The sequence below is a fragment of the Xiphophorus couchianus genome, chromosome 23 (assembly GCF_001444195.1).
Source record: "Xiphophorus couchianus chromosome 23, X_couchianus-1.0, whole genome shotgun sequence".
Lineage (NCBI taxonomy): Eukaryota > Metazoa > Chordata > Actinopteri > Cyprinodontiformes > Poeciliidae > Xiphophorus > Xiphophorus couchianus.
The window spans coordinates 9,457,191-9,483,297 of record NC_040250.1 but is presented as its reverse complement, the minus strand read 5'-3'; the positions used below and the strand labels follow the sequence as shown (position 1 = coordinate 9,483,297).

The following is a 26,107-nucleotide window of genomic DNA, read 5'->3' as shown; positions in this document are numbered from 1 at the left end:
GCAGCGCTCTGTTAATGTGTGTGAGGAGTAGGAATTTAAGCTCCAACCAGAAACAGGTGGGAGTGTGTTCAACGTATTTGTTTGTCCTCACACCCGCAGTTTACTTTTTGTTTGGAAGATATAAAACAGTGTCTCTCCTAGGTGTACACACCCCTGTTGAAAGACCAGATTTATGAGACCAGGTTTACGAGATGCAATAACAACGCAACAAGGAGGAAAAATGAGCTTTTCCAATGTTAATTTATCACATATCCTTTACGTTGAAACTGAAATACCAAAATATCTGTGAGGGGGGAAGACATAAAAAATTTAATGAGATGCAGCGGCCTGGTTGTGAAGGGAGTGCATCTTTGGACTAATTCTGGGTTGAGAAATACGATGAATTATTATCAACGTAAATTTTTGGATACACTCACCCTGCGTCTTGTTGTCACCAGTGGGTGAGTAAAGTGCAAATCATCTGGGATGTGTGATTGATAGGAGTGCATCAGGGCAGGGCCGTGTACACATCTAGTTGTGCGTTGCGCTTGAGGCAGTTTAATTAACTTTTTCTATCTTACCAGATCTATCTTGTTTGGCCTTCTCTGTGCTGAATGCATTGTAGGCTTACTAAATGAGCCACAGAAATCCAAACAGACCCGATCATCAAGCAAATAATTTCAGCCCGACCCTGCCCAGACCAAAAATCTAAACTGTACCTTGCCTACAGCCTCAGACATTTCAGGGATAGTGTTGTGCACCAACAGAGGGTACTGGCCTAGCTTAATAATGGTGAACTTGAAAATATAGAATATCCACTTTCCTAATGCAAGATGTGCTCAGCGCTGCCAGCTTTTCCTCTGTCAAGGTCGTTACCTGCATTATTATTTTTTTTAACCTTGACATTTTTTCCTGTTCCTTCAGTTGTTTTTCTTTGTGGAAAGCAATCTAAGGAAGGACAAACGCACGCAGGGCTCCGTTAATGCGTCTGATGAATGGGAATGTAAGCTCCAGCCAGAAGAAGGGTGGAGGTGAAAGCAGCTCGGTGGTTTGCGTTCGTGCCCCTCGTCTCGGTTTCCTTTAAAGCTGTTTGGTTGGAAAATATATAGCAGGAAATTCAATGTTTTCTTGTTGCACATCTTTCTTCTCTGCGCCTCCTCTCCTCCCTGTTTGACAGCCTTGGCTTGAGACTCTCGGCTCTTGTCTCCCTGCCTGCTCTAAAATTCTACATGTGCTTCATATATTCGAAGAGTTGGTTATTTGAGGTGATTTTCCTATCAATATTTCATGTGGAGCATCACTCTTGTTTTCCGCAATGGTTTGGGAAAACACAGAAGTGAGCATCACAAAGAGACTCGTGTAATTCCTTTCACCATTAATTAATCATGGCTGAGCATTTTTGACATTAATTTTGAATTCTGGGGGTTAAAAGGCTAAATGAAATCCTGAAATAGATAGTTTAGACACCTGCTCTTAGAGATCAAACTGATAGAAATTGAGTAGAACCAGCTATGTTTGCTGTGTTGTTGGATGCATAAGCTGAGCAGATGGGGTAAACATATGCCTATTGTGTTATGAGAATTAAGCACAGGTCAGTGTCTTATCTATTTTAGGGATTTACTGGTTAGCTCATTTTGTGGCTTAAAGGACTGCTTGATGGATAATAGTATTTTGTTTAAAGCAATTTCAAGAGTCTATTTTTGAGAAGGGATAGATTTTATTTCATTTCACAAATTGCAACCTAATCCTCTTTCCTCGCAAATGATTAACAATGAAATGCATTTTTAATGAGAGTTTAATTCATTTAGCTTTTTGCCATGATGGCACCAGGATGGAGGGAAGAGGAGAGGGGGAGCAGATAAACGCTTTTAGGAAAGTGGTAATATAAAAAAATACCCCTTGAAATGATGTCCTCTCTTTGTATCACTTTTCCAACAAAGTGACAGATAGATAAGAGAAGTGCATCACTAAACACTCCTCTCAGTTAAGTATTTGAAATCTTAATGTATGAAATATCTTATAAAATCATTACCCAGTCACTCAATTTGTTTTAATTTGCTCTAAGTGGATTCTCTTGAACTGACCAGCTGTTCAACATTTACAGTACCACTTTAGATCAGTGGAAGTGACTGTTGAGCTCTGCAGAATATGAACTCAAGCTAATGCCTGTCTCTATTACAGGCTAAGAGCAGGATATTTTTACTGCAAGGAAATGAAATGAAACAATGTCAACAGCAGAAAGCTGGGCTCTGCAAGAGCTGCAGTGTGGTGGAGGACTTGAACTTTCCTTCTCTAAAGGCATCGGAGTGAAGAGAACCAGGCCCCTCTGGTCGCCAGCATGGCTGGCATCACTGGGGTCAGCCCCCCCATCTGGGGCGAGTGTCTGAACCCACATGTCATCTGCGTATTCCCAGTCAAATTCACTAAGCTCTGAAAAGACCCGGAAAGCCTGTACGCTTTTTGAGCACAATGTGGTCTGGCATGAAGCACATATGAACAAAAAAAAAGAAAAACACAGCAAATAAGTAGATGCCAGTAGACCGTTATGCTTCAGCCAGGTACCAGGAAGACCTTTTTATGAGAAACGTAAGCAAACAAATTCTGATTTTATTGGCATTTTGTGTAATAGACAAATAAAAAAGGGAAAAATTGGTACATAGTTTGCTTATTATTAGAGATAAAAAAAGAGCTTTGCTTTGCATTTCTTTTCAAATTATATTCTGTAGATTGTTTTGCTGCCTCTAACAGTTTTGAACACAGTTCTTATTCATAAATATGCTTTGATCTAAACCAGATATCTGTAACCTTAACAGAGCCACAATTGTCAGATGATGTACTGGAAAAGACAACGTTAATTTTTGATAAATATTTACTGTGGTAAATGTGTTCTTATTTTTGAAGAACCACTATTTCATCTATATCTTCGGTTTTTTGAATAAATTAAGACTTGAAAACCTGTGCACAAAGAGAATAGATAAAATCTCTTCAGTGAGATATTGATATTTGTGGAAAACTATGCAAAACAAAAAATACATTTCCAACTTAATAACAAGAAATATATAATGTAATAAATAACTGATGCTTTTAGTGTCATTCTGTTGTGGAAGTTCGATGCAATTAATTCATGAAAAAAACTTAATAGACTACTAAAACTGCCATACATAAAGACATGAGTTAGTTCTTTATCATTTTATCCAGTTTTAGCCATTGTGGAAGGTTTAAAAAGTTGCAGGTGGCAGATATAAACAATTTCATTTAGATTGTGTCTGTATGTGAAAGGTCGTCGCCCTGCTTAAAGATGAACTTTAACCCCTCATCTTGTAGGTTTTCTTCCTGTCAAACCTTGTATTCAGCTCCTTCCTGCTGAAGTATCTCAAGCATCTTTTTTTTATCAGGACAGCGTGCTTACTGTGATGTGTAGCCAGTTTTCTCCCACAAGACTAAAAGTTGTTGATTTTCTCACATTAGTTGTGGATCTCCTATGGAGTTACCATGAACCTCTTGGCTTCTTTGTCCATTAATTTTCTCTTTGCCAGACTTATTAATTTGGGTGAAAAGTCATTTCTTGTGTTCTGTTCCTATAAAATACATGGATTTTTGAGGTTGTCATGTGACAAAGTGTAAAAAAGCGGGTATGAAGACTTTCAGGAGGAATACATTACACAGTTGACTTTTTTAACCCCCTAAATATCCTCAGCTGTTTCACTAAAACCTTAAACATACAAAAACTCCAAACATGCACTTATCTTTTTTATTCTGTCTTTATTGCATCATTTTTTTGCTGAATGGATGGAAGGCCACCCAGCTGCCTCAATCCACTGCAACAGCTTGCAGACACCACAAAAATGCAAATCCATACATTTCTTTGCTTTAACATAATACAGTTTATTATAAATGTGTTTTGGCATGAGACATATGTTCCAGCATAGTCAGACAATATAGAACGTACGATATAATAATCTTTTATATTGTTATCTTTGCTCATTCAGCATCTGGAAGCTGGATAAAAACAACTTAAAATCTATATTTACACTTACAAATCATAAAGCCTAAAGGTGAATGAATTAATGTGCTGGTAATAATGGACATAGAGTTCAGCTCAAGATAGTGTCTCCACAGTTGATTTTTATCGCAGAAATGTGTGTCCTCCTTTCCTATTCCAAAGCTCAGTGGATGTGTGTGTGTGTTTTTTGTTTTTTTTGAGCTGCTAAGTTTTTTAGGCATTCTTCCCTCTCAGCAAGGCCTGCTAAAATGAGGTCTCCATGTCTGTATGATTCTCTGCAGAGAGCAGTTGGCATGTTGACAATGATGGGCCTGCAGCTTCTATTTATGCATCCTTCTTGTCAAACTTTCACTCGCTGTGGATCAAATGGTGTATGTTTACACAAATAAAAAAGTGGGCTTCTCAGGGAGAGGCGTATATTTTATAAATATGAGGGAAAAATAAGTCGGTGAGGTTAGTTAGGTTAGGTCTTGACAGCAGACTGCAAGGTTTGCATTCCCTATGTTTTTTATTTCCGTAGAAGTTTACATCCAACTACACAAACTGGATGTCAAAGTGGGAAGAGTTGAATTTGTGACTCTTTAATGTCAGTCATGTTGAAAAACACTTTTAATTAGCTTTGGATTATTTTTGGGTGGGTTTATGGATGGATGGATGGATGGATGGTAAGTTGGATAAACGGATGAATGAATGGACAAACAAAATAGATGGACTGATAGAGTTGAAAATTAATTTAAAAATACATATAAAATGTGCTCAAAAGTCCTGGAAATGAATATTTTCCATATTCTGTTTTTTTTCCCACGTGTTTCCAAACCTGAAAATCGGAATAAATTCCAAACATTGTATAATTTCTCAGACTTCATAGAAAAAAAACTTTAAGATGTTCAGAAACCGCTACATGTTGACATTCAGGTCACGTTTTGACTTCATACCTGATGGCCTGTCCACATCTCGGTGTTTTCTCTCAAAGTTGGCTGCAGCTTCCTTTTCTTCCCCTTCTTGTGTATTTTTAAACAAGGAAAACATTTCTTAATTTATGTTTCCATTATTGTGGCATGCTAAACTAAAGTGACATATTTCTGTGCAGCCGGCTGACTGCTTGTGGCTGGCAGAGCCCTGTCAGAACTGACAGTGCTGGAGCTGTAGATTGATGGCTCTGTGTGACACTGACAGCTGCCAGTAGGCCAGCACATACCTGCGTAGCAGCCATGCCAGCCAGGTGATCATAGACAAGAGCTGACATGCCACGGCGGGGTGGACAGGTTGCCTCTCCAAGTTTGCATAGTGTCCCCACAGCTCGGCAGACGTTGCAAATAATATTACCAGGGAAGATAGCTTTAGAGACGTGAAGGTCAGAGACACAAGCAGATAAAAAAATGTTGAGCTTCTTGCTTTACCTCAACTTAGCTTGAAAAAATGAAGCGGATATTATAGCTGAAGCCGACCTTGGTGTTTGATATAGAACATAAAAAACAAGGGCAGACCTTTCAACAATGTAACGGTGATATATGCTTCAGTGCTCCTCTATTTGCTGCATGTTTATTCCCCCATGTGTAATTTCTGCTTCCAGGAATTGCGCTCTTCCATGCATTGATTATATGCACTGTCTTGGAAAAGTAAACAAACCTCTTCATTCTAAAATCCTTCTTTACTCTGATACCCCTAAATAAATCATATCTGGGAATATGCATTAGTTTAGTATTATGTATACTCAATTTTTGTCCCCATTCAAATAAACAATAAACAAACAAACAAAATCCAGTGTAACAGTTGCCTCCTAAAGTCATCTAACAGCAGGTGATGGTTAATTCTGAATTTTTTGTTGGGTTTTTTTTTTGCTAATTAAATGCAACCGGAATCAGATTTCTGATTTACATCTAGACTTACTGTTTGGCTTATTCTCGTGCAGAATTATGATACATGTCTCACATCAATGATGCAAAATCTGGATAAAGTTCAAAACGACTGTTCAGACCGCAGTAACTTCGAAAAGTATCAAGTACAGGTCAAGTCTGCATCTGGTGAAACATTTTCATGTTTCACCAGATGAAATCAAATTGAATTTTGGCCCACTGAATAAATAATTCTTATGGCTACAAGTGGTGATGGTAGTATGATCATGTGGGAAAACTTTCCATCAGTGGGAACTCAGAAGATATTATAAAATTAATTGAATAAAAAGACTTGAGGCAAGGATTTCTTAGTGTAAGTATTGACTATATTTACTAGTAAAGTGACTTTTAAGGCAGTTGGTTGTATTGTTTTATTTAGAGGTGAAGTAGTAAAAGCGGCATTAATAATTTTTCATCAAATGAGTTGCGCATAATCATTTCAATTATGCTCAACTTTGTGTTGGACTGTTACATTAAAGCTCAAAGTTCAATGTATATGAATAATTTTACATGGTACAGTAGTTTATTCCATAAGTTACACACAAGAACAAGCATCTTTTACTTCAAATGCGTATTGATGTCACTTCAGTGTGGCACCAAACTTTTAGCAAGCCACTTTTTCTTTGCCCTCAATTTGGAGTGCAAGTAGTACAAGCTATTCTTTGCAACTGCTTCGTATGGATTGTTGAACTCCATAATTACCTTAAAAGACGGGAACAAGGGCGCCAGGATTATCTGCCGTCATGCACTCGTCGTAATAAATAACAGCATATTAGATTGTGCTCTATCTCCAGAAAGAATCGGTATCTGCCCGAAGGCAATGACGGCACAGAGCTTCTAGGCGGCTGCATCTCAGCTTAGTCCCACAAGACCAGACAGCGTGAACTGAGACATGTAGAAAATTAGATTTATTCAAAAACAAGTTCCACAAACGGAGTAAATATACTTTAGGCTCTCTAAAACAAAAATTGGCAGAGTAAAAAAAAAAATCCACTGCTGTCCAGGCATGTATTATTCTCAGCAAACTACTGTCGACATGTGAACCAACCTTTTCTTCAAGAATGTCTTGCATTAAAAACACAATACTTAGCATCTTAAAGTTTCACCCCTCTAAGTTCAGGTAGTGAGACAGGTTTCAGATGTCTCTATTGCTTTTATTTTGTCTCTTTCTCCATAGATCTCTCTATTTCACACGGCACTCTCATGCTTCCTCATTCCTTTCTGTCTCTCATCACTCTGCCGACTGTTCTTCTCCTCCTCAGTGCAATAAGCGCAGGCACAGTTGAATCTCATTAATTTGTGGGTGGTTCAAGTGTCTGATCATTTCCCCTCCCAGATCTGGACCCCACCAGTCACTTTACAGTCAATCAAACCTAATTACCCTCACTACAAAGACCATCAAATCCCATTGTCAAATCCATTTAGCTTCCCCAGACAGGGCCGCCTGACGCTGAGGCAAACAGCCCATGTGGGGTTTAGTTCAGATGCGATCTTGATCTGCATTACAAAACTATGTATCCGCTATGTGCCATTGTTTAAAAAAACGGAGCTCTATGAGAGCCAGGATAGTCTTAATTCATGCACAGTTCCATGTCAAACGTTCACACACTTAAATGCATTAATTTTGTTCATTTTAGGCTTGTTCAGGAAAGGGTTATTACAAAACATTCAAGTTCAATACATTGGAGAATTAGATGCACAAGTTAGAATTTATCTCATCTATATAAGGTCAAAATTTTACATACATGTTGAAATGTAAGTGTATTCAACTTCATTGTGAAACGTCAATGATATATTGTTTGGGAATTTTTTTTATTCACTGAAATGATTTGTTAGCCATCCCAGATTACAATCTCAACTTCACTATTAGGTCCTCTGATACAGATTAAATGGACAAAGACAGCTATATGTCAACAGTAACAAAACAAATTTCTGAAAGAGTCAAGATGAGGCTCAGATCTAGTGTGCTATCTTTCAAGTATGGTGGTAATAGCATCATGCAGTGGGTTGTTTTGCTGCTAGCGGTGAGGATGCATTAGAAGGTAAACCTCCAAATTCTTCAATTTCACCTATAATCATCAGCTGGATTGAAACTTGATGACAAAAAAACAGCTAATTAGCATGAACATGGAAAACAATACAGAAGCATTGCCTGAAAACCAAACAAATACCAATACTGCCAAAGAGAGAAGGCAAATATCTCCCAACAAATAGAAGCTCAGTGAAGATTATCAAAAGCTTGCAGTCAAGGTGCAACTTTGAAATCGACATTTAACCCAAGGATATATGCATATATTTAAGCAAACAGTTATCATTTTGACCATGAATGGATGAGTACTTGTTTGTAAAAGTGATTTTAGAAAAGATTAGCTCAAATAAAATCCAAATAAACCTTCATGACAGTGAGGACTTCATGTAATCTACATCTGTATACAGATCGTACCCTACCTGTAACTAAAATATGAAAGATTTGTGGCTCAACCACAAACCTTGGCTGTCTTTGCTGTAGTTTTTTGCTGCCCTAAAAATCATTTAGTAGTTTGCATTTATTAGCATTTAATGCAAAGCAGCAGGAGGAAGGATGAGGATTACATTAGAGCAATTAAAGGTGTGGGATTAAGGAGCTCCCTGCGGTTGCATTAGGGAGAGACGCTGCAGCAGATATCAGTGTTACAGTAAAACATAAATCCCTCTGATGGCTCCAAATGTACAGTACATTATTTCAATGTGAATTAAAGAAGATGCATTTAGTCAGTATCTCACGGCATAATAAAGAAAAGGTCAAAAATGAACACCTCTAGAAGTTATTGAAGTTAAAAAACAAAACTGTATCTGAAACGCACATATTTGAGTGCTGCTAAAAACTGAACACAAAGAGTCTTTTTAAAAACACTGCTTTCTGCTTCAGCCCTGACGAGAACGTAAGAGCTCAATCACTTTGCAAAAGCTTGGATAAAAAGAGACACCATTAAAGCGAAGGTCCTGCTGGGTCAGAGAAAATGAATATAGGTCAGGGCCCTCCATATTGGAGCTAAATTTAGCTGTACTTTGCCTATAGAAAAGAGGTACTATTGGCCCTCTCTGCTGCGATGACAGCTTCCTGTGACCCTCCTGGCACCCCGGCATTGTGACCCCATGTGGCGTTGGGAAAGTGTGTCAACTTAACATCTGTCAGTGCTGGGTTGGAGCTCTCCCTTGTGTGCCGGTACTGTTACTGGGCAAACTAGCCCAGAGCTGTGGATGGATGGTGATAGCAGTATGGTAGCTGCACAGACCTTAAGGCAGGAGCTGTAAATGATAGCGGAGGGAAGAGCGTGACGACAACTGTGTTGCAAGTATCTTTCTTTCCCTTCCTCTTCCTTTCCTCCCTTTCCACCCTACTGTTTCACACTTGGGGCCTGGCAGCATCCATCCAGATGGAGGGTTTATTTTTGTTTTTGTTTGTTTACTTATTCATGCATCCAGCTATTCGGGGCATCGCTGGGGCTTTTGCTCCACCACAGAATGCAAATCGCCGCCGCGGCTAATCCACTTTCATCTCTCCCTCGTCGACATCCATCGTGGCTACACGTTTTTTTTCCCCCTTCAGTCTCTCCAAAGTCAGGACATTTCGCCTTTCTTCTGTGAGATGACTGGACCCACCCAGCATCAGCCCGCCCCTTTATTTCAGGAGGTAAAATGTCCTGAAATTACACACTTTTTACCTAAAAGCAGTGGAAGATCTAGAAACTTTTACATGGGAGGAGGAAGGGAGTGGTAAGAGCTCCAAGCAGGGTTGCAATGCTGGATCTCCTCGGGGAAGTATGTGAAAATCCCCCCACATATGTCACTAAAACAAACACAATACCCACAAAAAACACACAAAAAAGAAAAAATTATTGAACCTCTGTCTCTTAGAAGTTTTAGATATACTTATCTTTTATCACTTATTTTGTAATATTCATATAATTTTTGCATGTAAATTTCTGCTTTTATCAGTCTGACATCATTTCTAAATATTGAGTCAGGTGTTATGATTCAACAGTTACTCATTACTTGAGCAATTTATTTTTAACATAATTTTTTTTTTCTAACATTTAACTTCTTGGATGGCTGATTTTTAATTGGGTAAAAATATGTCAAAGTGTTGCTACTTTTACTCAAGTTAATTTTTTGGGCTATCTACACACCTCTGTCAGTTTGACCCTGGAGGTTCATTGCACCAATTTAATTTAAATTAAATTATAATTAAAATCATAATTTTAATTATAATTAAAATAATAATTATGTATTTTTTGCTGAATTAATATTTAATTTGAAGGCTATAAGAGGCTTCTGGACAAACAAAGTTTAGTTTTCATAAGTCTGATTATAAGAACGTAACATTTGTGGGAGGGTAGAGGTGTGGCAAAGCTCTACTGCAGAGGGGGCAGTTGCCCCCCTTGCCCTCCTGTAGATCCCCTCCTGCCTCCCAGGCACCTTTGGCAATTTCATGATATTCTTTCCACTCACCACATCTTCCTTATCTTTTTTCTGCCCCTGACCCTGGCGCCAAACAGGGAATAAAGTAGTAACCGCGCTGCCATTCCTCCTAGGATGGAGTGCAGCGCGAGCATTCATAATCGAGTTAGGGAGGACATGAGTGGGTTTGCTCATCAAGTTCGCCATTTTTATTTGCTATCCTACCCTTCCCCTGCTGCTTTATTTGACACGAGCTGCTGCCTGTGCGCTCCCATACACACAAACTCCTTCAAATTACAGCCTGAAGCCTCGTCGAAGTTTCTCAGGTCATCATGTCAAAGCTTTTGCCGAGATCGGTTGGTTGGACAACAGGGAGATTGTGAAAGAAGATGGAAAGGGAAAAACAAGGGAAGGATGTCTAACAGGTGCATGACTGCTGTTCTTGGGGAGCTTGTGTTGTCTGTGCTCTCTGTGGCAGTAATGGTGTCTTTTTGCCCTGGTCTTTGGAGCTGCTGGGACAGCACGGGAGGAGGGTGAGTGGAGGATGTCGGCGCTCAAAGCTCGACAGTTAGAAAACAGGAAGCAGAGCGGAGGCTGTAAAGTAATGCAGGTGGCTGTGTGCACATCTAGGTGGCTGAATTCAGGTGTGGAAATAACACAGAGCCAGGTGCATGGGAGCGAGAGTGGGGGAAGGGGCTGAGATTAAAAGAAAGTGTAGATGCCTGCCTCTCCACCTGGCCATAAAGCAACTACCCCCTCCTTCCGCCGAGGCCTTTGTTTCACGGCTAATGGTCCAGGTTAATTGCACAGGTGACTGTCTGTGGGGGAACAGATGGGCTCAAATGTGTTCAAAAACAATCTGCAGCAAGAAGAAGAAGGAAAAAAAACTCTTATTCCTCTCCTCTCTGTCGCTCTCTTTCTTCCTCATCCTCTCCACTGGAGTCATAAAGCTGGAGTGGGGTGAGGTTAAGATCTCACTGTGTTACTCTCTCACACTGTCTGTAATTTATCAAGCGCAAGGCCAGTAAGCTTTTATTAGATCTCATTACAGAGCAAATTAGACTCCAGAATTTGCTTGTGGGAAGTAGTGTGTAATCTGCTCATATGTTGGGTTTTGATTTGGATTAGGAGGAAAAAGCAGCGACTTCATTCACTAGGAGGAAACTGCAGCTGTCTCAAAAAGCGTTTTTACGGTTACCATTTATAGCCTGTAAATTTCTTTTTGCATTCTTCACTTTACAACCATCAACTTCACTGTACTTTATTTGGATTTTAATGCATCAGTATACTTTGACCTAAACCAGAAGTCTGCAACCTGTGGCTCTAAGAAGCTTTCACAATGGCTCTTTATAACATGAGTAAAAATAATAAACCAACTAATATTTGTACATATAAATATTATAGCAAACAGAGGTTTTAGCAGTATTTCTCAGGGAATAATTGCATTAAATTTCCACAACAGAATGTCACTAAAAGTACCAGCAACATGATTGTAATTTATTTTCTTGTCATTAGGTTGAAATCTGCGTCTTTAATATATTTTCTTCCACTCAAAACATTTATTTATCCTCTTTTTGTGAAAGTTTTATGTTTTTCTGTATCTTAAAACCCCAAAAAAGTAAATAAAATGGTGTAGAACAGCATGTTCGATATGATTTTTACTGGTAAAACAAATTGCATCATTTTATTTGATCTTGACTTATGCACTGCTTTGTGTTCCAGCACAAAACGTTTGTTGTAACACAACAAAACATAAAAAAGTGGTTTTAATGCTTTTGGACTAAATCCTTGAAAGTTTTCACCAATGTAATTGGCCTAAGCTGCAGGATGAGAGTTTGCTGTTGTATTAGAAAGCAGCAGCTTTTTTAGGAGAATTTGTCTTTTTTTTTCTTTGTAAACCACGACGGCTGAATCTGAACCATCAGAAATTGAGCTCTCATTTATCGATCAAATTTTTTTCCACAGCAAAACGAGCAGAATGTGCCGGACAGCAAATTGAAGTTATGAACAGGCTTTGTTGACAATCAGAGGAATGGTTTCTAGTGTTTAATAGTGGCCAGCATTCCCAGAGTTTATTTATATATTTAAATATTTTTAGAGGTGCAGTTTTTGGATTTAATTTTCCTACATGAAAGTTTTATAGAGCAGATTTTTTTTATTACAATTTTTTGAATTACTGGCTATTTTTTAAATTGACTATCTGTCAGGGTAAAAGAAACAAGCTTGAATTACGCTTTGTATTTTATTGGTATTTTATGTAAAAAAAAAAAAAGGCAAACACAAAAATGTAAACTTCTTTTATTCTGATCCCATGAAAAGTGTTCAATCCATCATCTGCATAATAGAATAGAGTGTGGATTAAGTTCACACCTACCAAAACACGGCCGTTCACCTAAATTCATAGGACAGGCTTGGACAGTAATAAGGATATAAGTAACCAAGGAGGAGCTGCAGAGCTCCACAGCAGGTGGGAGAATCTATTGAAATGACAAATATTAGTTTTGGACTAAACAAATCTAGCCTTTATGAGGAAGCCTTTGGTGAAAGAAGGCTATAAAAGTGTTTTTTCATAAAACATGTAGGGGAACTCAGCAAACATGGGGGAAAAAAGCCATGTTTTGATCAGATGAGTTCAAAATCATTATCACTCCCAGTCACCCCAAACAGTCCCAACTCTGAAACATGGTGATTGCAACCAAAGTCCCAACTTGAATTGTTGTTTGTTGGCAAGATTAGGAAAAATTGCTGTGCACAGATGCTCTCCATTCAGTTTGAGCTATTTTGCCAAGAAAAACAGGCAACATTTCAGTGTCTAGATCTGCAAAGGGTGGCAGAGACGTTCCCCAAAAGACTGGCAGCTCTAATTGTAGCACAGTGTGGTTCTCCTAAGTATTGACTCAGAATATGTATGCACATATCGCATAGATTCCAGTGATTGCATCGTGACAAAAAGTGGAAAAGGTTCAAATATTGCAAGGTGTTATATGTTCTCATCTCCCCCTCCGTTAGGTATCTATCTACTCAGTGTGAAAATGTCAGCCGAGAAATCCGCTCTGTAACATTTAGTTTATAAAGTGGATCCAGCACTCTTTCAATATATAACATGGGCTGGTATTACTTTTAATACATGGCAGCTCTTACTCCAGCTCTAGGTATGTGTGTCTGTGGATTGCACGCTGAAGAGTATGTTTTAGAAATAATTAAATGTCACAGAGCTGGGGCCTTCAAGTATGCAGGAAGATGTTTTACGACCTTGTGCCTTGTCTTGCCTCACTATTCCCTCCCAATAACCCATTCCAGGAAACGCTCTTTCCTCCCTGTTCTAGCCTGTGTGTGCCAACCTCCCCCTGCATTCTTCCTCCTGCCTCATTTTCTTCTTTACAGTTTTCCTCCCTGTTGGTGACACTTAAAGCGCCTGTGCTTATTCTTTTCATATCCCTTTCTTTCCCCTCCTTTGCTGCTGTCGAGGTTTGACTTAGTGCTCCGCTCCTGGGATTGGTGGTACATCACAGTTGCTTTTTTTGTTTTTTCTTTTTTTTGTTTTTAGTTTACAGCTACCTTCTTTTTTATTTTTTCAGAAAAACTAATCTGATGTGTGAAGTTTTTATGGCAATCCAGCTGAGAGCACATTGCTCTTGTTACAGCTCCTAATTAGAAAATGTGATGGTAATGCTTGTAAATATGCGGCGGTGAGCCAATCTCTCGGGCTCACAGTTGCTTTCGACACAGGCCTTTCGGTCAAGGTACCAGACGTCCAGGTACGGGATGGGAAGGAAGTGAAAGGATCATCGGGGAAAGATATGGAACCGTTGAAGGCAGTAAAGCTTCCTAGAGTTTTATTTCTCCTATTAAAGGTTTAAGTGTTTAAGAAATTAACCATCTTCCACATTTCCACAAGCTTTATTAAGATCATTAAAGGACCTCGGGCCTGCTGGCGTTGGGTCCCCGCCGAGGTGTTTCATCACCGGAAGGGTTTGTCAGTGTCCTGGGTCTTAGCCCATCTTAACCCATTTAGAAAGCAATTTCCTGTGAGCAGAGGGATCTCTCCTCTTGAGAAAGATCTCTGGGTATAAAAGGTTAGCTTTTCTGTAATTCCTCATCTTGCAATGTAGTAATAAGAGGGAGACAACTGTTTGTCTTAGGTTTACCAGCTCAAAATAAGATGAGCAAATTGCTTGAACAAAGCAGAAATGTCAGCTGAAGTGGGCATGGTACAATAAGCAATTAGGAAAGCTTGAGTTGAGGATTACCAGAATAAGTGTACTCAAATAATATCGAGTTTTATTTCAGTACACACTGAATAAATTCTTTGTCTTTATATATTTCATGAATAATCTGTAAAGACACTACTGTGTCAGAGTGTGCTCTTACCTTCTCGAAGCTCATTTGTGAGAGTTTCTTAAGTTTAAGCTTTGGACAACTTGGGGGAATAGTTAATTGAGATCAGAGATGTAACCAGGGAGTGAGCTTCCAATTTTAGTCATTTTGGCTCTTCTTGTCTGCAGACTTTCTCCCCCCTGAACCTCAGTCTAGCAGGGCTCCAAAGTCCCGGCCATTACGAATGATGAATTGTGCTGAAGTTAAGCTGGAAGTAGGACAAATTGATCAAAGTGTCAGGCGCCCCCTGTGATGTTGGGGTCTACGTGAAGAAGGAGCTGTCAAGAAGTTTCTTGTGGCACAGTTGTTGCAGATGAATGTTTACCTGGCATTAACAGGTTCCGCCTTCTGTCAAACACGCAATCTGTCGTTGTTAGCCTACATAGAGACGAGCTGCTGAAGATCTTGGGAGCTGATATAGTTCTAGAAGTGCAAAGCGTTCGCCGTATTGTTCCTCAAGTCCACAGGAGACGAACCCCGTGTTCTCCTGGTTTTTTTTTAACCAACGAGCTCGCTATCTGAGGTGTAGTGCTGCAATTTGAGATAAGCACTACTTTACTCGGCTCTGGTTTTGTTCAGATAAAGCTGGTCTAATTAAGCTTGATTTAATCGGGATTGCTTTTAAGCACAGCACACAGCTTCTTTGATTTCAAAGTAGCCCTTGGGAAGGACTTGAGGAAGAAAGGGAGGAAATGAGATAGAGAGTAAAATTAGTGAGGGCGTCTTAAGAGTTGCTTTTTTAAAATTTGCATAAGACATGTTTCTATTCTTAGTTGTACTGTCTTTTCTTACTTGTGAGAGTGATTGCAGGTTGGGTGGTTTGTAGCTGGAGAAAGAAGCAACATCTGCACACGCTACTTTCAACAGTAATAGAAAAATGTGTCATTTCATTAAAGCGACCAGCTACCATTTATAAAATCATATTATATACAGTTTGTTGCCTTTAGATCAAGTCATTCTATTTGTTTTGCTATTTTGTTGGAAATTTGATTTATTTAAGATGAAATCAAACCCTTCTCAACTTCCACATGCACATCTATGATGACATCACAAAATGTGCACATATTTTTAATTAAATTCCTCTTTTAAGGAATTTAAAAGCTGCAGCTGCTGCAAAATGTTTTACCCATATGTGAGTCTAAGAATAATTTGTAAATAAACTTATGAAATTGGTTTCTGAAGCGGTCCGACTGAAAAACTCTGCAAAAACACAAAATCTTTCCAAGTACTACTTCCACTGGCAGATTGTTTCACTTGAGAAAAATGTATAGTTAAAATAAAAATTATCTGCTAGTAGAACGAGTACTTTAAAAAATCAATATTAAGGAATTATTCACTTACAATAAGCTCCTGTAACTTTCTAAAAAGTTACTTGTAAGTTTTGTCTTATTTCAGATGTACAAAGATATATGCACTAAAAACTAGACAAAAATACTTGAAAAGATTTGGGGATTTTGTAATGTAGCCACATCTCTTTATTAAAAAAAAAACTTGATCAAAAAGCCAAGTTGTTTTGAAGACCATCCAGTCTGATGGATACAGTAGTTGTATTTTGGATTGTTCCTTCAGTAAAGAGACAGAAGACTGACCTGTTGCTCAGTGGTCCACAGTCTTTATCTGGGATGAAAGTTTTGGTTTTTATTTGGAAATCAGTGTCCCAATCAGTGCTTATTTCACTTTCCTGCAGGGCTGTGGAAATGCCCACAGTGTCAAAAGTATCAGTACCTGCTTTTACAATCAAAGTGCTTGATTGGCAAACAAACTAGGAAGACCAAAACAAAACTGTGCTTCTGTTTTTAAAAATCCTTTATTGGTGTTATGTAATTGGCTCATTTTCTGACAAATTAAATTTGTGTTTTCAGTGCTGTGTCCTGTAATGGAAGTGCATATGGTACCTAGTTGTGTTTTTATTGCCAATATACTGTACATTTGTTAGTAAAAATAAAAATAAAAAAGAAATGCACCACTGGGAAATACCTACTGTATATTTTAATTGACTACTATTGCCTTACTCTTGTATCACTGAGCACACACACAAATAAAAAAGGTTGATTACTCCTGTAAAAGTGCTGAGTCTGAAAGTAGAATTTTTCTCCACGAAATTTTCCTTCCAGCGATAAACACGTTGCAAAAAACGATGGTAAAACACTGCAGGAAGAGCCAGTTTACTCATACATGCAAAAGAATTGATTGCCAAGTCTCCAGGTCCACAATAACTCACTCTAATGATCCTAGTTTTAAAATAATGTCTATTCTAGACCAGAATGATGAAAAGGTTGCCCCTCTAACTCATTAGTATGTGGGCGCAAAGATAGATGACCCAGATATGAAGCCTAAGCTTATTTTTGAACTGCTTAGCGGAGCTTCATGCACGCAGTATGGCCACATCTCATCCTACCGTTGGCCTTGCAGTTCTTTAAATGCTCTAATGCTGACTGCCTTCACTTCTCTGGTTTCATGGATCCACAGGACAGATGAAATGGTGGACAGGGGGAGTGTTTTTCGGAGCCCAGTCCCAGTGTCATTGACTGAACAATGATAGAAAGCCTCGGTATTGAGCGGCTCCACACTAAATCTTTGTAAAGAGCACTTAGCTCCCCCTGCGCTAGCCACAGAAAGAATATCTGTCAATGACCATCACTGGATGCTTTTATCCTGAGGCTCCTCTCTGCTAAACTCTAACCTAAGCTAAGTGAGTTTTACTCCACCACAGCTGTTTACTAAAAAAAAAAAAAGACAAACCGAACTGACGGGCTTATCCATCAAGACTCAAGAGTAGCTGCTCTGAAAGTAGTTGCAAAATTATTTACAGTCCTTGAACTTTTCACATTTTGCCTAGGTTCAGCCACAGACTGTAATGGGTGTTCTGTGACAGATTACATATTAAGATATTGCAGAAGAAAAATGATACATGGTTTAAAGATAAAAATCTGAAAAGTGTGGTGTGCATTTCCACATTTTGCTGTAGCACCTGTGAAATGTTCTTTTCCATCCAAACTCAATCAGATTAGATGAGGGAATCTGTGAACATCAGTTTGTAAATCTTAGAAAAACAGAGTAAGGTCTAAACTATTCTAACACATTAATATGCTTTGATTTATAACGTTTAAGTTCACTGCTCAAAAATAAAATAAATGCAAAGTGTTTTAATGAGACAACAAAAGTTGTTGATTTTGTTTAAAATATATCTTTTAAAAGAAAGACATACAATTTTGCTGTTTGGTTCATTGTTTTCAATTGTTTTGGTCTAGAAACTGTTATTTGATTCTCAACAACATTATTGCTATATGGGTCATTCTTACTCTATATAAACAAGTTAATGAATCGGTGGGTCAAATTGTGCTTTTCCTTATGTCATTGGATGTGTGTGGTTCTATTTACTATGGAATTCAAATGAAAGCAAAATCATGGTTTGTAAATTCAGTTGTTCTTTTCATTTTCACTGCTCATCTGCGCTACTTCCACTCTTTTCATCTAACTACCCTGGCCTGCATCAAGCATATAGGAACAGCTGCCTTTCAATAACTCTGATTGGTTTAGACCTCAATAATGCATCTGTTGTTAAACTATAGGGAGGTTTTTAGTGTCTGAGACTTTTCTTCCTCAAATGTTTGGTCTGTTTTTTATAGTGTCACTATTAGATCAAAATTAGGTCACATTTTACCACCAAGTTGGTTGACCACTAGAGGCCTGAGTCATCTGCATCTTTTTTGTAAGATGGAAATTTTTGCCAAGCTGCACTTTTGAGTTCGTAACAAGTATTCCTCAAGAATTTGCTCTGTAATTGGCTCCATCCATATTTAACCAGCTCTCCTGCTAAGGATCCCCGCAGAATGATGCTGCCACCACCATGTTTTTACAATGATTTTTGATGTATTCAGGCTGTTAGTTCTCTGGGATAAGTAGTTTGTTACTTTTAGGCCAAAAAGTTAAATCTGAGTCATATAAATAAGTGTATTTGTGATTATCTGCAAATGTAAAGGCTGCATTATGTTTTTTCACTACAAACATGTTTTTTTCTCTTGTTCTGTTCTCTTGCAGAAGGGGATGAAACTGGCGTGATGGACAGTCTAATGGAAGCTCTGCAGTCTGGAGCAGCTTTCCGTGATCGGCGAAAACGAACACCACGAAATGGTAGGAAAGCAGTTCCTCTGTGGGATCTCCTCTTATCTGTCAGTCTCAGTTTCCTGTCCAGCTCAACGTTATACTTGCAAAGTGATTGGCTTTTGGACTTTACACATCTATGCAAATATTGAACCATCTCAAACCACTTTCGCCTGCTTCAAGTTTATGGACTACAAAGTCCATAAATAATGCTTCATAAACAATCAGTGTCCCAGTGAAGAACAGAAGAAATGTAAGATCCTCTTCGTATTCATAAATCTCTCAGAAACACGACCAAATCCAGTTTGGTTTAATCCGGGTGTTATTCCTCTCTGCCTTCACGAATGGGCTGTGCTCAGGGGAGTCCTACCTTTCAGCAGCGTGAGGGTGAAATGAAATGCAAGTCGAGATTTCTGCAGCTGAGCCACAGGTGCTGCCATCTCCATACCGCCATTAATGGCAGAAGATATTGGGAGGGAATATAAACACCAATGGGGCTGATGAGATGGACAGGAGGATTTGAGTTTTAAATTTGGAGATGGAGACTCAGATGGTAAATAGCTCATTTAATAGCACCATAATGTTAAACTGCTCACTGTTTTAGTTATTTCATTGCACAGTTTATACTATTTATATGTGGGTATGTAGCTTGCTCTCTCCAAAGAGAATAGATTGACACATTTTTCAAATAATATCAGTCATCCATATAAGCAAAAAAAATAAAAATACCTAGAGACATTTTTTGCTTTTGAATCTAAATATCAATACTTGACTTTTCTAGGCAGGTTGACTTATTGTAATTCAGTACTTTAACCATATAACTTATAAAGAACAGATCCAAATATGTCCCTGTCCTAATTGATCATCTAGATCCATTGGTCTGTAAGATTATTCTTGCTTTTGACATTTTTTTGTTATTTTTAGTCCTTTCCTGCGAACATTTACATTTAAAAATTGCGAAGCATTAAAAAAAGTAATGCAGTTCAAACTATGACACAGAAATGGTGTCTAGATGTTAAATTTATTTCCTTGATGGAGGAGAAACTGCCTAAGATATAATTATTATGCAGGATAAGATGGGGATGAAGCAAGAATAGAGAGTAAATAGATGTTTTATAGAAGTGCCCTCATCAAATATATGTTCATTTTGTTCCTGTTCTTGATTATTGTTCTCCATCACACTACTATCGCACACTACTTCATCACACTATTAAATGAGCTACAAAAACTCAATTTTTCTCTACATAAATTTACTCCTCTCCATGTGCATATCAGATATAACAGAACAGAACCAATTGTTTAAAATCTAAAGTAACTTTTAGTGTAGCATCAGATTTCTTTTTCAAAATAATGCAAAAAAATTGTGGTGCTGGTGAGTATCAAATGTTTTACTTTTTATTGAGGCCAAAACCTGATACTTGAAATTACACCAAAGACTGGTATTTACTCTAATTTTTAATGTTATCTTATAAAATTGTCCTCTTATTATTTGGTCTTATTCGCCTCTTCCTATCAGACATGTATGTGTTTTTTTTCTTTCTTCTTTTTTCTCTTTCTTTGGGACTTGTTCTACGTCAAATGTGTCACCTCTGATGGATTTTTCTCTCTTCCTTTTTCACCTTCCTTTTTCTTTCCTTATTCCTTTGACTGCCCACGTTGTTACAGGTGATCAAAGCCCTTCCAGTCCAGCCTCTCGGTGGCCGGGTGCTAACTATGGTAACAGAACTCTAGGTGTGTTTTTATTTCACTGCCTTTCTTAACCCAGACCCAGCACGATTGTTGGTCCTACACTGCACTGCTCCTGGCTGTGTAACTCGCATGTCCTTCCTGTCAGAACACGTAATTTCAGCTGGTCTATGAAAAAGCAGAGTCCTGTGCTGAGTTGCCAACATTTTTTTGCTCGGAAATTACATTTTGGGGAGTGCGAGATGTGTATTGTTCTTTTAAAGTTCAACTTATCAAAATGCAACATGGATAACACGAATTAACATATGAAATTAGATTCACTTGAGTCTCATTTTACGATAACTATCTTCTTTTATCATTAAACAATGGCCCTAAATTTATAGGCATGAAATATCTGTCTAGACAAGGGGAAAACTTGATGTTTTGCCACTATTACCTCAGCCCGGAAGCTCTTTTGGCTAATAAATTAAAAAACAGAGAATCACATTTAAGCTGGTGTTATGTGTATATTAGGTGAAGAGATGAGATCAAATATCAAGCCCAGTAAATTTTATAACACATAAATATCATTGTGGTCATCAGTGGAGGAAAACACTTTGATATCACTCTGATAAAATGGACTGTTTAACTAGTTGAAAGATTTGGAAACATTTTATTTTTGAATGTATTTTAAGAAAAAATCTAAAACGTAATTTGAATAGTTTAATAACTAGAGAAATTAGATCAATTTAACCTCTTAGATCAATTTAATTCTTCATACTCTACTGCGATGGGTAATTCTAGCTAGCTAGTTTTAAAAACCTTGAACACAATGTTTTCATTAAGTTTCATGTTCAAAATCCAAAATTTCTGAAAACCTTAAGAGAAAAAAAGCAGCTCCAGTGAAACTCTCCTTTATACAACTCAGACGTAGCTACATCTGAAGCTAATTATTTTGGCAAACATGTAGAAAGGTTGTCTGGAGAGCCTGGTTATTGATTTCACCCCATCTAGAGACAAACATGTTCTACTGTCAGAAAATGGGGAAAAAAGTAAAAAATAAAAAAATCCTAAGAGAAAACGTCTTATGCTCATAAACAAAAGCTGCGGTCACCTCTGAGGTCTGGCTGTTGACTCCCTCCTTGACCTCTCTCTAGGTCAAACAGCTAAAGTTTTCCCCAACATCCACAGATAATATGAATCTTTCTCATGGGTGTGACTGCCTCATGGTTAACAGGTTTAGCTTGCTAGCATAGTTCAGGCTAGCATTAGCTCAGTCGCTAACCTCACTAAAGCTGGAAACAAACCTAAATCCTTGATCCAGCAGAAACATGTTCAGACACAAAATGTATTACAGTCCTCAACCTAAATCAAGTTTATATATTCATTAAAAATGAAGCCCAAACAACATGAAAGACTGGCTGTTTTCTGACAAACACTACAAACAACTGAGAATACAGGCTGAATGAATCAATATCTTGAGTAAAATTCATATTGAGATGTTGAATTAATGTTGCATATTTTCTGTTTTTATGAATCATTTTTCATAGTTCAAAGTGAATCCCAAAACTTACCACAAGCCTTAAAGCAGTCAAAGCACTCAGCACATTTTTCTGTACTGTGGATCAGTCAGATGGTTTTACTGTCTGTCCTGTTGGGCTGCATGGTAACTGAATGATATCACTTTCTGTCTTGTAGCAGTTTAAGGACATTTTCTGCTTCTGTAGTGTTTAGGTCACTTGAAATGTTTTTTTTTTCTTCTGTGTATCAGTAAATTTGCCACACATTTTTGTTGTAGATGTTATGTACCAGCACACTAGATCGTTTGCTTTCTGAAGAAACTTTTGCAAACTTTTATGCTTTACTGGCTGTTCGATTGTCTTATGTATGTTTTTACTGTTATAACAATTTTGCATGACAAGATATGTGTGGCAGGAGTGTGATGTTGAAGAAACTGAAAAAATTAGACTCTGATAAGTTTATGGCAACTTTTAAATGACGTTAATCAGATTAAGAGATTATGTTAATTGGAAAGCTTTTACAGATGCATTTAATGAGCAAGAAGTGGACTTTGATAAGACGACGCCTTGTGCAGTAAAACACCTTTAAAATATATTAGCACTCTGGTGGGGTAGAGGGACTCCTTCAAGAAATAACTACGGTACTCTAAGAGTTGGACTGGAGTCAGAAAACTTATTCCTCAGATGTCTACATTGGAAATACTGAGTAAAAAGTGTTTTGGTTGGTCATAAATCCCCAGACAAAAACTGTTACATCCTGTGTTCCACAACCAATGAAAGCTGTCAAAGGCTATGTCTGTTGTATGAGACATGCCCTGGCTTTAAATGACGACATCTTTGGCAGATTAAATGGCTCCTACAGAGGGAACATCCTCAAACTCCATGAGAAGGATTCAGAAAACTGACGGAAAGGGAAAGTTGGACTTGGTTCATTGGACATTTCCACAAAATTAAATAGAACATTTGGTGCCATTTTCATTTTTGTGCTTCCTAAGAAAAGATGGCAACCAGAGTTAAAGTTACATTTAAGACATTGAATGACATTAACCAGTTTATAAATGTATAATTTTCCAATCTAAATACCAGAAAAGTAAGTACTGGATTTGTCCAAGAGATATGTTTTCATGGAGTTTAAACATGTACCAATAACTACAGCCATCTTTATTAAAAAAGCTCTAATTTTAAGCTTATTTAAACATTGAATTTTTTTCACCATTTTCCCATCCCTTTTGATATCAGGGTTTCTTTAAAAATGTTGAATGATTTGAAGCTGAATCATCTGATTTATAGGACTCAAAAGGTCCAGGTTTCATTTATGCTCTCCAAAATTACATCTTTCCATATCTTAAAATTATTCCACGTTTGTTCATTTATTGTGTGTGTAACTCTGCCTTAGAAATTTGAGTGTTGCTAATTTGTGATAAAGCTGCATGATGCAGCAAACAGAGCTGTTGGAAGAAACTTATTCTCAGATAATTAGTTTCTCGAATGAGCTTTGCAAAAGAATCTGGCTTGTAAATATGCCTCATTATACTTTGTTCAGATGTTTAAATTAAACCTGTTCTTCTAACCTTATCAACTGGAACCTATTTCCTCATGGGAAACTGTATAATCAGCATAGTTTGTATTAAGGAGTTTTTTAAATTTTATTTTATTTTTTCAGGATGGATGTTTAAGTTAGGTAACTTTGATTTAAAAGTACTATAGTTAGGTTAGTTCATAGCTATTTTTTTATTTAAATCACAAGTTCTTAACGTAATTTACTGTGCTTTGCAGAAACCTGGGAAATGCTTGACAGCTGAATGAGTGACTCCTGTGCCCTGAAAATCTTTAAATGTCTGTAAATGTGACTAATAAATTTGTATATATGATAGATGTATAGCACCTCTGCTCTCACTATATGAGCTATACAGGATGACAAACCTACCCTGTCTTTGTTTCAGAGTTGAAGCAGATATTTTATCTAAACCTCTGTATTCCTTTGACCCATTTTCCAGTTTTTTTCTTTGAGACAACAAACAAGATTTGGTGGTTTTATTTCCTGTTGGGGACTGCATCAGATTCTTCCCAGGAAACTTTGTTTCCTCCTAGTGAACAACAATTTTAAAGCCACCCGCATGTACTAAGCATCTGAAGATCACTGTTTACTGATATCGGGCTTCATGGACGCTCTACTTTGAAGTTGATGAGAGGAGAAAATCCTTCTCCATCTGCCATTTTTTAAAGATACAATAAGTAAATTAATTTTCATTTGCGTTACGAGAAGGGCAGATATATTTCTACATATTTTAAACTTTAGAGGGCAGATTTTTAAGTTTGGTGATACTCATTCATGATTGATGGTTACATGACTAAACATGTCACTTAATGTTGCTTTTGATGGGTTGGTCTTGACTGAAATCTAAGGAAAGATGCCCCAGCTTTTTTCATACACTTTCATTTAGCATTTTTGTGTTTCCTCCCTGATCTGCTGGGATTGACAGCATTTTTATGTCATGTTTTCCACTAGTAAAAAGAAGACTCTCATAGCAGTTTTAACAGTCAGTGTGCCAAATCTATTCAATCCCGCCTGTCATGTTGGTTGTAATCTCATTCTTTAAAGCTTGATTAACCTCCTGTCATCTTTAAACGAGCAGCATGTACCAGAGAGAGCCTGTCAGAGATGCAACAAGAGTCTTCGCTAACGTCAAAAAAGGAGCTAATTTAAAGCCAGCATGCCATTCTCCCTCATCCTTTAGGCCATACTGCACTTCACCAGTCTACCTCGAGTGTCAGGCTGAGCACAATCCTAGGCCCCGCCAGTCACAATTACACCCAATTCCAAAAGCATTTCCTATTTCCTTGTCTCCACTTTGTGTAAGATGGAAAATCTAACCCCGAGGGCCCCAGTCATGTGTTATGCAATTACACCAGCCATTCCTAATTCAGCACACAGAACTTGGGTAGATTGATGGAAACCAGCAAAGCTGTGTTTCTGCAGTGGGTTCATTCTCATTTCAACATGATTATTTGTAGATTATCTCTTTGTTTTTATAACAATTTGACATTTAAATACTCATTTATTTATTTACAGACTCATGAAATTAGATTTGTTTTATGTATAGAAAAAAGTTTCACATTTTAGCAGCACGAATACAGTGAAGTCCACAGACTTTACTTTTCACCTGGGTTTTAGTTTGGCTGTGGACTCCAGGTGTAGGCATTTCTCTAAATTAAACTTTCTGATGGAAGCTTATAATATGGCTCTAAGGCATAATCTGGGTTTTCTACAACCCTGATCCATGGCTGAGAAAGTCTCATCAGATATTTGCTTTGCTCTCCTCCATCTTAGTAGACTTTGGGGTGGGGAGGATGAAGGTGACAGCATCTCCTTAACTCTTCAGACCATGGGCTGCAGTGAATCTGCTACACAGTTCACTTAAATTAGTTGGCAAATGGGTACACAGTATTACGACAGTGAGCTTTGGGTGACATCTACAAATCTAAACCACACACCTGTTTGGTCTTTTGTGTAGATTAATTTCTAATGATTATATCTTGATTACTGGAGAGCTGCAGTGCCCTCAAAAAGTATTCATACTTCTTGAACTTTGTCATGATGCAACCACAAACCTCAATATATTTTATTTTGATTTAATGTGATAATGGGAATGATGGGGATAATGGGGAAATGAGAATGTGTAGTTTATAAATCTGAAATTCATATTTGTTACAGGTTAATTTTCTAAACTACAAAAAAGTAACTGTTAGGGAAGCTCAAATATGAAAAATTGGAAAGATATTGATATCCGATAGTAACACTGGTGTTGTGCCAGATTTACCAATATTTCATTTGATAATTGTTTTATCCAATTACTCGATTAATCGTAAGAATAATCGATAGATTACTCGATTACTAAAATATTTGTTTACAACAGCCCTAGTTACCATGTAATTTAGATGTGTTTCTTGCTCTTCGTGAATCTGACTATTCACTAAGAAGTCTCTGAGGAAGTTGAACTTATAGTACTCTGATTAAATTACACAGTGGTGGACTTTACTGACTTGTTTGCTTCCAACGGCAATTGGGTGTTCTAAATTTTATTTAGGGGTATTAGAATCCAAAGGGCTAAAAAAAAAAAGGG

General features: G+C 37.8%; 1 protein-coding gene across 4 annotated transcripts in view; it reads left to right on the top strand.

Annotated features, from left to right (window-relative positions):
• Nucleotides 1-26,107, top strand: part of diaph2 (diaphanous-related formin 2) — a 460,396-nt gene that overhangs the window by 374,118 nt on the left and 60,171 nt on the right. For 2 of the 4 annotated variants that reach the window (XM_028008256.1, XM_028008254.1), the window contains 2 exons: nt 18,736-18,828; nt 20,464-20,529. In XM_028008256.1, the coding sequence (XP_027864057.1) occupies nt 18,736-18,828; nt 20,464-20,529 (159 nt within the window). The remainder of the gene's footprint in view (nt 1-18,735; nt 18,829-20,463; nt 20,530-26,107) is intronic. The other 2 variants (XM_028008255.1, XM_028008257.1) reach the window with 2 other exon arrangements.